Source organism: Xenia sp. Carnegie-2017, unplaced genomic scaffold, assembly GCF_021976095.1.
Source record: "Xenia sp. Carnegie-2017 unplaced genomic scaffold, XeniaSp_v1 HiC_scaffold_21, whole genome shotgun sequence".
NCBI classification, from domain to species: domain Eukaryota; kingdom Metazoa; phylum Cnidaria; class Anthozoa; order Malacalcyonacea; family Xeniidae; genus Xenia; species Xenia sp. Carnegie-2017.
In genome coordinates this window covers 452,326-466,599 of record NW_025813484.1, presented here as the reverse complement: position 1 = coordinate 466,599, position 14,274 = coordinate 452,326, and the positions used below count along the sequence as shown (strand labels likewise).

The 14,274-nt window shown below is 35.3% G+C and overlaps 3 protein-coding genes across 5 annotated transcripts; 1 reads left to right on the top strand and 2 right to left on the bottom strand.

Moving 5' to 3' along the window:
* Positions 1-2,610: 2,610 nt before the first annotated feature.
* LOC124444068 (Bardet-Biedl syndrome 1 protein-like) lies at positions 2,611-5,426 on the bottom strand. 2 transcript variants are annotated; one of them, XM_046994644.1, is made up of 3 exons: positions 5,156-5,426; positions 4,773-4,940; positions 2,611-4,571 (listed from the first exon to the last, which is right to left on the bottom strand). In XM_046994644.1, the coding sequence occupies exons 2-3, from the start codon at positions 4,820-4,822 to the stop codon at positions 2,852-2,854; spliced, it is 1,770 nt and encodes a 589-aa protein (XP_046850600.1). In that variant the 5' UTR covers positions 4,823-4,940; positions 5,156-5,426; the 3' UTR covers positions 2,611-2,851. The 2 variants fall into 2 exon arrangements, with proteins under 2 accessions (XP_046850600.1, XP_046850601.1); XM_046994645.1 differs by lacking the exon at positions 4,773-4,940.
* Positions 4,943-7,517, top strand: LOC124444071. Its single transcript, XM_046994652.1, has 12 exons — positions 4,943-5,187; positions 5,264-5,317; positions 5,424-5,565; positions 5,633-5,707; positions 5,780-5,871; positions 5,941-6,078; positions 6,150-6,269; positions 6,345-6,412; positions 6,497-6,595; positions 6,699-6,772; positions 6,869-7,020; positions 7,170-7,517. Exons 1-12 carry the CDS (start codon positions 5,104-5,106, stop codon positions 7,482-7,484), a joined length of 1,413 nt encoding a protein of 470 aa, XP_046850608.1. The 5' UTR covers positions 4,943-5,103; the 3' UTR covers positions 7,485-7,517.
* LOC124444067 (protein kinase C iota type-like) lies at positions 7,248-14,272 on the bottom strand. 2 transcript variants are annotated; one of them, XM_046994643.1, is made up of 20 exons: positions 14,110-14,272; positions 13,638-13,759; positions 13,463-13,552; positions 13,327-13,377; positions 10,817-10,902; positions 10,687-10,737; positions 10,534-10,617; positions 10,333-10,414; positions 10,161-10,225; positions 9,996-10,085; positions 9,837-9,908; positions 9,029-9,213; positions 8,866-8,915; positions 8,623-8,708; positions 8,456-8,543; positions 8,263-8,388; positions 8,065-8,144; positions 7,904-7,993; positions 7,719-7,834; positions 7,248-7,643 (listed from the first exon to the last, which is right to left on the bottom strand). In XM_046994643.1, exons 1-20 carry the CDS (start codon positions 14,169-14,171, stop codon positions 7,556-7,558), a joined length of 1,764 nt encoding a protein of 587 aa, XP_046850599.1. In that variant the 5' UTR covers positions 14,172-14,272; the 3' UTR covers positions 7,248-7,555. The 2 variants fall into 2 exon arrangements, with proteins under 2 accessions (XP_046850599.1, XP_046850598.1); XM_046994642.1 differs by lacking the exons at positions 13,327-13,377; positions 13,463-13,552; positions 13,638-13,759; positions 14,110-14,272 and adding an exon at positions 11,255-12,399.
* Positions 14,273-14,274: the final 2 nt, after the last annotated feature.

Here is a 14,274-nt window from a genome sequence, read left to right as displayed (position 1 = left end):
TGGAAATCACATATCTTGCCGTGGATTATATCATGGATCGTATCATATATGTCATGGAGTACATAATGGATATCATGGATCACATCACAAATATCATGCATGGAGTACATGGATATCATGGATCACATTGTCGACATCGTGGATTATATCTTCAATGTCGTAGATTACGTCATGGATGACGAAAGGAAATCTACAATGATGACGACGATAAAGGTTCCAAAGTTTACATTTTGTTAATATCCTGGTGATCAATATTAGCATGAATATAATTGAAATATGGCTAAACTTATTGACTGTCTTGATGCTGTTAGAGTTTATACATTTTTCATACTGATTTCAAATAATGATTGCAGAACATCGCCGATGATTTCAGAGCAAACAGTTGTCTGAAAATGACGGCACATATTGTACTGCACGAGAGCTTTTACCTAGCTATCGTGCAACATAAAGATGTCATCATTTACGGGCTTCTAACAATGTCAAATAGTTTGAGTGTTAATGAAATGAACTATTTTTATAAGTTCATTTTTTGATCACCAGGATACACGAATCTAAGTTCAAGGAAATAAGCATGGGTTTCCTTGAATTTTGATCGTGCGCATGAATATTTCAAATCCAACATGAAAACTAAAAAGCATAACTAAACATTAAAAGTCTGAATGCCTGAATAAAAGCGCGATACGACCACAAAAAAAAAGGTCAAAAATATGGAAGAATCCAAAAACATGGCAGAATCCAAAAACATGGCGGAATCCAAAATATGGCAGAAAACAACAAAGCAAACTTCGGCATTTTGGCAATGCAAGCAGCTGCATGACGTAAATAAAATTTAAATAAAATTATAAATGCCTGAAATATTCTTGCTTGATGATGCTCTTCGATTTCCACGATTCGTTTTTAAGTTAAAATTTTCAACCATGCTAAAAAAAAGCTTTGTGTCAAAGAATGCGAAATAAAAGGAACAACTTTAAGTGTTTAAAAATGTTTGTGGCTAAAAAATGAATGACCTGTATCATCAAGATGAATATGTCTGTAGTGAAAAAATTGTCTGGTGAAAAACAAAACAGAATAGGTGCATGATACTCTGGCATTGCTTTTGAATATCAAAATCAATGTTATGACAGTGGCATGCTCGTCTCGACATCAAGTCTAACATCTTCATCGATTTGCTGAAGAAAGATGATTTGATAGCGAGACGAAGTAATCGGCGATACATTAAGAGTAGATGTAGGTAGAAATAATTGTAAACGGTGCCAAACTGGTGCCTAGGTGATCGAGTGTTGGACACAAGAAGGATTGGTTGGCACGCCGTTTGGTAATGTATAAGGGCCCAGGGAAGCGGTTCCCCATCCATTAGGTTCCAATTCGGCACGGGTACTAATATTGCTTTGCAGGTGTCTCATCGTCGCATGTTCGTCTCATCGTGGAAAGGTTTGCTTTGATTTATTTTATTTTATAGATATTAGTTAAATCATGCCACTGATCGACAGGGTTACAGCTAAGGCTGCGCATACGCAAAAAAAAATCCGGAAAAGTCAAAAGCGACTTAAAAATGGCAGTGTTTGGCGGATTCGGTTCATTTTTAAAAGACAATTTTTACAAGGATGTATGTTGCTTTGATCACCTGTTTCGACAACTTTGTAAAGATAAAGGCAGTCTACATACTGTTGTAAACATAACTAAGGACTTATGAATGTAGACGTGACTTTTGTAAAGATAACAGGTAAAAAAATAGACAAGGTGATCATAAGCATACATCCCACATTTTCTTGAGGGTTTTCCTCCGGCGTATCGCCGGTTTCCCTCAATGAGTATTCTCTCGAATATTCTCAAAAACAAAAAAGGGTGGCCATGTTTGGGACCTACAGGAAACATGAAGGGTTTGTATGGTTATTGGGTTAAATTCCCAGTCCACTCGAAAACAGCCAGCTGAAAGAAGAATAATGTACTTTCTTTAAGCTATGGATCATTGGTACGTCGAGGTAAAAATATTTCTACCACAACTGTATTAACATAGTTATTTCAATATCAATATATATTATATCTTGCTGTGTAATATTTTTTGTTTTATAATTTGAAGGTATTACATGCAAGACAAAGGTATCCACTTGTTGAATCACGTGGGTTTTTTGGCAAATATATGTATTAAAAAAGAAATAATAATGCCAAGAAATTACTGCCAATGAAAGCCTAACACATTCATAGAAAGACAATTTGAACAGGCCGTGTAGGCTCCGGCGTTTAAGAATAGACCCAACGCATCCTCTGCGTGTGTCGTAAGCGGCGACTGAAAGAGGTTGCCGTCAGGAAAGGCATTTTACTTTAAGAATTATTTCTTTTATTCTTCAAGTGGCTAAAAGTTTAGTAAATTATGTGTTGAAGATGACGCTAAGAAAGCGAAATTGATGGTATTTAACATGAACGGGAAGAACTGGCTAATTTGAGACATAAATGTGGAGTGAATATCAATGACAAAGTGTAGCAACATTATATGAAGAAATTTAAATAAAGACAATGTTACTTAAAGCCAGTATCTTGATTCAAAGGGAAAGGAAGAAAAAAAACAGGAGGGCTTGTTTATCGGTTGACGTGTGCACACTTTACAAATTATTTTTCTTGAGAAAGGACAATGTATTTATTCCTAATGATACATGAATAAATTTAAAATGTGGTGTAATGGAGTAATGAAGTAAACGTATCAAAGTTTCATGGTTGATAATCCTGTTCTCACATTTAAAAGTGTTTTTGCTTCTTTGCATAAAACAATCCATCCATATTTTTAAAAGAAAAAAGATTTTTAAAAGTTTGGAACTTAACTCAAAGTTCTGCATATGTCGGTTTATTTTCAAGGCTAGACTGTGACAAGTGCTTCGCTGACGGGCATATTAATGACAGCAGTAATGATAGGAACGCTGTTTCCTTTGTGTAAGACGAACACCTTTATGATATCTGCTATCCCTTTGTCACTAATACACTCAACAAACGTCTCAAATATGTACTCAATGCCTGGGATAAGTAGAGGTACAGGGATACACGATTTACTAAGGTTGTATAAGCTCTCCGGGTAGTGAAAGCTTATAAACAGATCAGTGGACGGTGAGTTGAAAGACGTGTTCTGTAGTTTTATAGTGAGTTTGAAAGCTGGACCAAATCCTTGCACATGCGCAGACACTTTAATAGATTCAGCACCACTTGACACAGGGTTAAGGCTTTTCTCCAATGCACTGACATAGGCTCTGGCCACCCTCAAACGAAGCAAACAGATATCTCGTTGGAATATCTGATGCATATTAATACTGTTTTCACGTTCACGTAACGATTGATCGACGAACAACTTTGTCTTCTTAGGAATGTTGAGTTTTACTGATTGTGCTGGTGGTGGACCAGATATGATATCTTTCTCTTCAAATGAAGCAGTACGCTTCAAAATCTTCACATAAATTCCTCCTTTAAGTGTCACAACTATCAATGAACTATCTTCACGACCAAATCTTCCATACTGCATTGCTGTCACAGGACTGTCAACCTGGAGAGTGCTGATTAAGAATTTCTCCTTGTACAAACGAACTTCACAATTCTTTAACCCAACAAGTACAGCCTTAAAACCTTTGGCTTTATGGTTAAGACTGGTCATTGTAGTGATGCTATGTGGTAAATAAACACACCACAGTTTCCGTCCTTTTGAAGAAAAACACACAAGACTGTTATTAATACAACCAACAACTAATGTCTTCCCAGTTCTTTCCAAGCCGACTATCTGTGACGCAACTTCAATGACATGACGCAATGACCTTCCTCCTTTCTTTAGAATATAAATGTTACCATCACGACATGCGATAGCAAGACGAAACTCAACATCATAAAGACCTGACACTGATATAAACACAGGCACACTAGCTACAGACATCTTTGAGAGTACAGTAAAAGCCTCTGGATCAAGGATGTATATCTCATGACTTTCTGTACCAACAACAAGACAACTTATAGCATCATCGTCAGGCAGACTCTTTTTTATTGTTGTTATGCATGTGATAACAGTTTGACGTTTTAAAGGTACAGCTTTATGTAGTTGTGCAAATGCCTCAAGCTCATCTTCATCTAATTGTAAGAACTTCAATGAACGTACGGTTAGAGAACCCTCACTTCCTTCTTTTTGAAGACTTTCCAACATTTCCCTTAATACTTTCACATCAATTTTCTTATCACAAACTTGATGCCAAAGATCTTGTTCTATTGGATTCACATCCAAAGGTGGTAGAGTGAACTTGAAGTATGGACGCAGGTTTTTGTAGACATAAATAAATGGGCCAGATGCCACGGCAACCGCTGGTGTACGAGGGTCGTTTGTATCCATGTAAAAGGTAACCAGACCAGTGGGAAGATCAATTATTGCACTCTCTACCATCAAACAGGTCCCTTTGAATACTTTAAGTTTCATTTCATTTGACCAGTTTCCTAAATCTGCAACCAAAAGCTTGTAATCACCATCAGCATGAAGGTCAGCAAGGGACAAACAAGATGTAAAGGTATTAAGGGATGATACTGGATCATGATGAGCATCAAGCCATATACTGAAAATAAACATGGAAATTCGACACTGACTGTTAGGAATTATTAGTGCTACAAAGCTATTGATCTTAATATAATGTTTAGTTAATCATAATGCAAAAACACAGAAGTTTATGTACAAATGCCATAGCAACAACAATACAAATTGTTGAAACGACTTTACACACAAAAGCATGAATCAAATAACGCCAAACAAAGCTAACCTTGTGTCCTTACTGTGACTTTCATCTCGACTTGAGTTTGGTGAGCTCATTTCTTGTCGAAATTGACGAATAATCCCACAAATACAGAAGCAAAGACCGCAGACGACTTATTGTTTACAAGTTGTGATCGGGGACAACGCGCGAGTACCCCACACGCAATATTTCGCACTACAATATTTATGTCACATTTGCAATAAAGAAGTGGAATGATTCAAATGGCTGTAAATTAATTAAGGTAGTCTTAACTGGATAAGGAGAAAACCAGTTTAAAAGGAATGCAGACGTAATTTCAAAATTACGTCGATGAACGAACTTCGCATCAAATGTTGCGATGGGTATTAGCAATAGTCGATCAAATGTTCCTCAAGAGTTAAAAGACTCACCGAATTTTTTGTTTCTGTCAAAGCTTTTTCAGGTTTGGTTTAAAGGCGTTTGGCCATTCATTTGTTTCTACCGTCACTTTGCTTATAGAAATTTGTTTAATTCACCAGGATAGGTCCACAATTTGCGATGGCAAACGTATTATGAACGAGTCTGGATTTAATGTAAGACTTTTTATAAGAGTTCAGGTTTTTTCAACTTTTCTTGGTGGGCGTGACAACAGATTCTGCTCATGCGCTGACGTATTCCAACTCATCTCGATTCTTTCAGGAGTTGTTTTCCAATGAAAAGAAGAAAATCATTGAACTTCTGTTCAATCATACAATGCTCATGGCAGAAGCAGACAATAAAACCTCAAAAACATTGGAAATCGCTTCTTTTATCTCAGCATTTGATAAAATAATGAAATTAGGTACACTGGTGACTATCCACTGACCACTCTTTAATAATTTCTATTGAAATGTTTGGGATGATTTTAGATAGTGGCGCAAAAGAGATGGTCCCATATTATTTAAATGTTTTTAATAATGGGAAACAACAAATAAGTGCCCAAGGTGACTAGATAAAAATTCAAGAATTACCTTTTCTTTTACGACCTTTTCACGTTGTCCATTGTATCATTTAAGATGTCGAACGCACCTTGACTGTTGTTTATGCAGCAGAGTTAAATACAGCATATGAACAATCATCTTATTTTCAAGAAGTGGCCAGGGGTTTGGTAAATAATGAATTGAGGAGTAACTTTTAGTATCAATTGATGCTTTACTCATGTTAAAATAATGGCTAGGTTAACAAAGACAAAGAAACGTCTGCCAACAAAATAATCGAATTATGGCCAAGGCTGTTTAATCGTATTCATTCTAGGATAGTGGCATCCTTACGTGAACATGACAAGTTATATGAAACAGATCAACGTAAAAAACAAGTAAACGTATGACAATAAATTTTGGCGATAAATGATTGGTCATTTAAAAGTGCGTTTTTATTTTCAAAAAGGACTGCTGGTCAATACAAACAACTAACGCAGAGCCTATCATTACACCGGAAATATTGTGGCTGCTTTCCGTCTCAATTCCAACAGTTTTTTTTGGAAACAAACGAAAAACTGTCAAACAAGTAAAACAGAACGTCTGCTGTTCTATCTCATACTCGTATAGAAAAACTGATGTTCATCTCTCTTTGGTTTTTAAGGATCAAGATTCAATATGTGAATGGAGAGATCTTTATAACAGTAACGAACATGGTCTTAGTCACAATAGGTTAATATCAAGAATCTCAGTATAACAATAAAAAAATTTTGCGTGTCATTTTGGGCATCATAGGATGTTTCATGTGCATTTCAGATTCAAACATCATGTATTCTCATACCGTGGCCCAACTGTTATGTTAATAGTTTTAGAGAACGACAAGAGATTAGTGCTGGCTCTTGACGTGGAGTGGAGGTAACTTGTGAAGTAAAAACAATGAAAAAATCTCATTTTTGTATTTACAACAGTAACTGACAAAGCTCTTTTACGTTAAATATACGTCGTCTTTCTCTTTTAGAGAGTCAACGAAATGTTTCGGAGGAGCCAATACTCGCCTTTATGAAATTAATCCGGGATTTAATATTTTGGATGGTAGAAACCATTAAGATGCACAGATTATTACATTGGCATTGAAATATTCAAGAAATGAAAGTGAAATAACTGCAATCTTTCCTCTTTTAATTTTAGAAGAAAGTATTGTTTTCTTCAACGAGAAGACGCGTGGCATTCCTGTTGGACTTGTCTTGGGACGTAATCCCAGCAAACCTGTCGTATCGTTGTTGGATGGTTTAAATTCGGCAAAATTTGGTTTGGAAGAAATTCCAGTGGATAGAATAAAGGTATTTCATCCATTATCTCTACACCGTCACAAACTTTGCAAAGATTTTAGGGATAATTCTGTTTTTTTGCTAAATCAAGGAACACCGCACACATATCTGCAAGTTTTACGCATGTGTCTGCAGACTTCTAGTTATATATATACCTACAGGTATGGGGTTGTGCAGGCGAAAACGCCGAAACTCACCAAAAAGAACAAAAAAAGTGGGAGAAACGACAGGCAGAAAAATTACAAAAGGTATTCGATGGATTTATTATTTGGACACCTTGTAATTATACATGTACGTTGTGTATATTAAGAACCTTTCTGTTCGTACGTATATGCAGGTCAAATTGCCGGGAACCTGGGACGAAAATCCAGATAAAGCAATCTTGGAAATGGCAGGAATCACGACGGAGCATGCTCACTAAAGTTGATCTTACCGTGGTCATTAAATGGCTATTATACATTGTGCAAGTGTTGTAGCAATAATCTAAAAATATTATCTTACTCTCCTTATATTTCTCCCCTTTTGATTCTCTTATTTAATCCTTAACTCATACGACTTCTTCTGTTGATGTTAATAATGGATTCACATATTCAAATCCCTCAAACTCTGATTGGTCTATAGCATGAAGCACTTTCCTAAAAGCAATAATTATCGTGTTTGCATTCAACCTTTTCTCGCGTCCTTTTTCAATTCAGTTCAAAGCAACTTACGGATCATCAGGCGTAAGAACAACAGGTTCTTCAGTAAACTGAGGATCAAAATTTTCTACTTCTTGTCCTTCTTCCACTCGTGGTTTGAACGGAGGACATACCTGACGAGCCTGTAACTGTAAAAAAAATAATTTTTCTAAGATGAGAATGAAAATGTTAATACCTGAGTGGAAAACTGTCAATACCTGTTTCCAGTTTATTGCTCTGAAGAACAAATGAGATTGTATGTCAGCAAATCCTGTCTGTGGATGACAACCTAATCTTTCTTCTGGATTCTGTTGCAAAAAAGGTTAGTTGTGCTCCCAAAAGAAACAAAAAAACATTACACACACAAAAGCTCACACACCTTGTTTAGAAATCCTTTAAGAATTGAGGCAGCTTTTACGGAAAGTGACCTTGGAATTCGAATTGCCTTTTCCAGAATTACTATTGGAGAACAAGAGGAAATTTTACGTGATTGATAAAAACGTAAATACAAGTAAGATAAATTACAAAAGGCCAGCAAAGGATATAACAGAAAATGCAATAATGAAATACTTCATACCTTGAAATAGATAATCTTCAGTATTCACGTCAGGATTATCTGCCTGACCAACCATATCAAACGGAGATCGTCCAGCTAACATTTCAAACAAAAGAACTCCAGTAGCCCACCAGTCAACACTCAAACCTGACAAAATATAAACAATGAGACAAACACATTAAAGTACGGTAACATTTCTGCAATCGTTTGTTACCATAATCTTCTCCACGCAGAACCTCCGGTGCAATATAGTTTGGTGTTCCACAAAATGTACTAGTAGTGTCACCAGGTCTTAAACCTTCCTGTTATCATTGAATAAAAAATGATTATATTCTCACAGCACTAACTTAATTGACTTATTTCAACGTTCAATAATCATACCTTACACATGCCATAATCAGTTAATCTGATATGACCATCTTTATCCAGCAAAACATTATCGAGTTTGAGATCTCGATAGATAATACCTGAAGATGTCAATAGAGGAATAAGTACGAACACATGTTGACATGAAGATGTAATAGAGGAATGTGTGGAAACGCATGTTGACATGAAGATATAAGCAGGGGGAATGTGTGGGTACACACGAAGATGTTAGGCCAGGAAATATAAATTGTATTCTACCTCTTTCGTGAAGAAAATTCAAAGCACAAGCTATTTCAGCTGAATAAAACCTACACAAAAACATGCTCAGTTAAATGAAAACAAAAAATCACCAGGAATAAAGCAAGTACTCCAAGATTTAGCTGCTTCTTATGAAAAAATTGAGGCAACAAGTTTCACGTACCTGGCATGATCTTCGGGTAATCTTCTCTGATTCTGCATGTGAAACATAAGATCACCTCCTGCTACGAATTCAATCACGAAGAAAAGTCTGCTTTCTGTCTGGAAACATGAATGCAAACCGACGAGAAACGGGTGATTCGATGCTTGTTCAAACACGTGTTTCTCAGTTTGGACCCAATCTATATCCTAGAGTATTCAAACAACAATGTTTGGAATCAATTTTATATGTCAGAGTATTCAAACACCAATGTTTGGACCCAATTTTATATCTCAGAGTATTCAAACAACAATGTTTGGACACAATCTATATCCTAGAGTATTCAAACAACAATGTTTGGACACAATCTATATCGTAGAGTATTCAAACAACAATGTTTGGAATCAATTTTATATGTAAGAGTATTCAAACACCAATGTTTGGACCCAGTTTTATATCTCAGAGTATTCAAACACCAATGTTTGGGCCCAATCTATATCCTAGAATATTCAAACAACAATGTTTGGACACAATCTATATCCTAGAGTATTCAAACAACAATGTTTGGACACAATCTATATCCTAGAGTATTCAAACAACAATGTTTGGACACAATCTATATCCTAGAGTATTCAAACAACAATGTTTGGACACAATCTATATCCTAGAGTATTCAAACAACAATGTTTGGACACAATCTATATGCTTGGGGATTGTTCAGTGCATACGACTAAACTTAGACAAATTTCACGGTTAACAAAAAAAAAGACAGAAAGAGAAGGCAAAATGAAGGGTCAATATAGTAGATAGAAGCAGATAACTATAGACACACCTCGTCATCATTTACTAATTCTTTTTTAACGATTTTCATCGCGTACTTAATCCCAGTATTTTTGTGAGAGACCTAAAATAGATAATTTAGCACAAATTATCAATTGGTATGACTGATTTCCTGAGATAAAATTAACACACAGTTTAATTTCCGACATACGTAAAGAACTTTAGCGTAACTGCCACGACCAATTACACGAATGAAGTCGAAATCGTTAACATTAACGTGGGACTTGCTCGTATCCAGTCCCTATGAAAAGATACACATGTCAGTCACATGATATGCAAAGACGATATCTCTCACAATTGTATCACATCAGCTTACCGATTTCGACAAAGGAAATGAGTCATTATACAGTTTACTATGTGGACTTGGGCTATCGCTGTTGGCTGTTACAAGAAAATTTTTTCATTTCAAGAATAATGTTATCTCTTAACGGTAATAATAATAGGGGGTGGGTGGGGAGGGACAGGTAGGAAATGCAACATGAACTTACTTCGGTTTACTACACGATCATGAACGTTACCAGTATTTTCCGCAGAGTCAGTAGGAAAGGAAGTGTACCTCGCATTTTGATTCTTTAAAGAGATGAAATTGTATGTTTTTCTAATGATCTTTCATGAAAACATAAGGCATATTGTGGATAAGTCGTTCTGTACATGATTCTTGAATACACCAACGATTTTCAATAACTTACTGATCTAATCTCTTCGCAGCTTTGAGGTAATAATCGACTGCATTTCTTATGAACAATAACACGACAATCCAAGCATTTATAACCCTGAAAAAGACGATTATAACTAATCATAACAAATTTCAAGTCACCATTACACACTGACAAAACACGTACTTGTCGACCCAATCCCCAGATAATGTCCGTGCAATAGGCACATTGTGCAAGCTAAAAACAGAAAAAAATTCTTCCTTAATTCATAGCAAATTTGAATGGAAACAAAAAAATTAATACATGTCACACTTACTCTACTGAATCTTCTCGCCACAAAAGAATGTCCATTGATCTTGTAAATCTTCCTCCATCTACGAGCGCCACGACGATAAATATTTCCTTAAATAGACGTGAAGGAAGTTATCTTTCAAAAGCAGAGTAAATGAATGATTTAGATTGTTTTATTCATTTCACAAATTTGACCGAAACTTATGAAGTCCCGTTCATACAAATGACAAGTCAGGGATCCTTGTTGAAGTTAGAAACGAAAGTTTCTCTCTCAACCTCTTTTTCATAACGCTACTCACATCCTGCATTTGAAGCAGATGCTAAAGTATAAGGACTGAGAACGAGCAAATATATTTTCCTTATTCCACACTTCTTAAAAATTTATTACTCAGAAAAAATAAAATAAATGATTTGTAAGGAAATGGTGCTTGGATTTAGTATTTCAGTGGTATAATGACAATACCATCAATTGTTTGATTAACAGCTTTTCCTTTTACGTTTGGAGATGAACGGGTAGTGTGTAATCGTCCTTTTCTTTTCACGCAATTCCCAACATCATCTTCACGTTCGTTTTTACAGACACGAGACAGATTTTCACAAGTCCCCGATAACTTACTTTGTCCTTTTGGAGGCAAACTCAAAATATAACCGGAAGAGAGTCGGTTACTCTCAGTCGTACCGGTGTGTTTCTCTGTTTGTTTATTTTCTGGGTTAAGAGTAGAGTTTTCATCAAATGAAACCTTCGTTGTTTTCTTACGCTTTCCATTAGGGATTGCAGGTATCGTAACACGCTTTTGTGGCTGTTCGTACTTCACTTCCAAATCAGTCGTCAAATTGTGAAAACGATTCCATGTGTGTGGAAATGTAGGAGAGGAATGAGGGATCATTTGTTGGAAATGATGTTTTCAGTTTATTATAAAGATTTCTTGAACGGTTGTTAATCGCACATCATTTTTAACCATTCTGTTTAATTGCGCTCATTGTGTGATATATAATGTTAAAGTATAGCGTCATCAACACAAAGAGTAACATCAAAGATATGTTTGATATAAACACATCACTTTTCAGAACATCATTTTATCAAACAAAAAAAAAACATTTGAATGGCACACCACCACTTAATTTTCAGTTTATGTAAATGAAACAGAGATCCAACAGAGCGCGTCTGATCACAAAAGTGATACAAGCTGAAGTAAAATCATATCGCTCACGGCAAACACGGTGTTTTTTTATCTGATGATTAATAACGTCGATTCACGAAAGTATAATCTTCTACACAGTAGAACCACGAGCTGGAAACAGCTGTTATATTAGCGCATTTTCATTCACAGTTCACACAACAACATAGTATTCAAATGTCACTAACGTTGAAAACAAAATGACGAAACAATAAATGAAAGTATTCCCAGAGGAGAAGAGAAGGATATATTCACCAATTTAACGTGGTTTCTTTCCTCCAAAATTTCCTCATTGAACAGTCTTACTTCTTCTACTTCATTTTAACGCCAAGTTATTAACAAGCGCATACGTCAGAAGCAAATGTCACTGACTAGACACTAACAAGCTCTTCTATTGTAAACGTACAATAAGAATGGTTGTCGTGTATTTTGCACGACATAAAATACAATATGAATATGATTAAAATGAACTTATTGTTTTTAAAAATGAAAATTCCTCAACCAGTCATAATATCGCTTGGACACACTGCCACTTAAAAATACATCAGGTCGCTGACCACATAATAATAGAATATTATAAGCTAATTAGTCATGATAATTACAGCATTATAATATGCATTATATAAGATTATCCACCCAGTACAACAATACAAGATGAAATATCGAAATAGCAATGTAGAAGTGTATTATGTCATTGTGAAGAGCATCAAAGTGCAAATTCTACGTAATTTGTCCAAGGTTTGGTTTTCACAAGTCGCAAAGTAGAAAGGCTATTTTTTGTCTTCAAAAAATGACTTGAAATAATTGGTAGCATTTTATCAAAGTAATTCAATAGTTTGTTGGGACAAGAGTAAGCAAAGGGACAACATTATCAGGTTTAACATAGAGTCATGAATTTGATGAATTTTGAAGGATCCCTGACATACAAATTCATAGAAAATTACCAAGTGAGCATTAAAGTGAATGGTTTGAAACAGGAAATATTATTGCATGCTTGCAGATGTATGTAGATTGGCCAGGTTTGTCGAGTCCAGAGATGGCCTGTTGGTGAGGGGTTAAAATTTTGACAATCTTAGTCAACTATATTTCGTCACTAGATGATTATTGCTAATGGTGTTGAAACATAAGTCAACAACACCCTCAGTTTTCAGGACTCCATTAACCTGGACAATCCACATCTATAAACAAACATGTACAACAATACACACAGGTTCAAATCAATCACTTGATTAAGATCATTTGGACGACAGAGTGAGCAAGCATGAGCATTCTAAAGTGTTTTCAATGATAAATGGTGCAAACTTCCCGTTACATTGAATATCTAAGATATTCTAAAAATAATTTTTTTGTTTCTTACTTGTTTCTCCCGCACATAGCTTTCCAGGTTCTTCTGGAATGCCACAAAAAACTGTAAAAAAATAAAAGAACATAAAATATTGTTTTATCCAATTACTCAACATTAAACGATTTCCCATCAACTCCTTCCATCATACCATGAAGAATCAACTGTGCTTCTTTATTGATATCAAACAATCGAATGGCTTCATTCAACTCGTCTTGCGATGAAATACTACAAGGATCACCTAGAAATAGTAATATGGCATGATTTTTTAACCAATAGTAACAGGAAAAAGATCCGTTATGTTAAGTTTTTATTGCATTATTTACCTTCATCATCAAGCCACTTCATTGTTAATTCCTGTGATGGCATGAACTTAAATAACTCTTTCACATTGTTTGAAAGGTCATCAACTGACATACCACGGTTCATATTCACACATATCACATCCCTGGTAAGAACATGAAGTCTTTAACAATCATACTTATATTCTGATGCATAAAATTTTATAACTACATAGCACAACTTTCATCAAAACCGATTTCCAACTTGGTAGGTATATTGTTCATTGTTGTTATTTTATGATTAATGTAGGCAATAAAACTTTTATTTTGATTTGTTTATCAAAGGAAAATACAAATACCAAAAAGCATTTTGAGTCAAAACGAAACAAATTTTCAAACAAAAGTTCAACCTTGAGAAATTTGTATGTGATGATCAAGGAGTCACTACCAATAATTCGAAAAAACTCCATCATAAACGAACAGAAAATTATAAAATTCTAAAGCTGAAATCTCTTACCGATCAAAGAATGCTTTGACTGGAATGGCATTCATATCATCCATGATGCTAGCCACAACCATCGATACAATTTTCTTGATTATAGACCTTTAAAATTTGACAAATCTTGTCGATGAATCGAATATTGCAGATATTTTTCCTATTTTGACACAATCGGAATGAGTC

Coding starts and splice junctions, on each gene's coding strand:
- LOC124444068 (XM_046994644.1), bottom strand. CDS start 4,822: ATGAGCTCACCAAACTCAAGTCGAGATGAAAGTCACAGTAAGGACACA. Junction 4,572..4,772: donor AGTCACAGTAAGGACACAAG/GTTAGCTTTGTT, acceptor GTTTATTTTCAG/TATATGGCTTGATGCTCATC.
- LOC124444071 (XM_046994652.1), top strand. CDS start 5,104: ATGGGTATTAGCAATAGTCGATCAAATGTTCCTCAAGAGTTAAAAGAC. Junction 6,270..6,344: donor AACGAAAAACTGTCAAACAA/GTAAAACAGAAC, acceptor TTGGTTTTTAAG/GATCAAGATTCAATATGTGA. Junction 6,773..6,868: donor GGGATTTAATATTTTGGATG/GTAGAAACCATT, acceptor TTTTAATTTTAG/AAGAAAGTATTGTTTTCTTC.
- LOC124444067 (XM_046994642.1), bottom strand. CDS start 11,678: ATGATCCCTCATTCCTCTCCTACATTTCCACACACATGGAATCGTTTT. Junction 9,909..9,995: donor GTTACGCTAAAGTTCTTTAC/GTATGTCGGAAA, acceptor TATCTATTTTAG/GTCTCTCACAAAAATACTGG. Junction 9,214..9,836: donor AATTAGTAAATGATGACGAG/GTGTGTCTATAG, acceptor TGAATACTCTAG/GATATAGATTGGGTCCAAAC.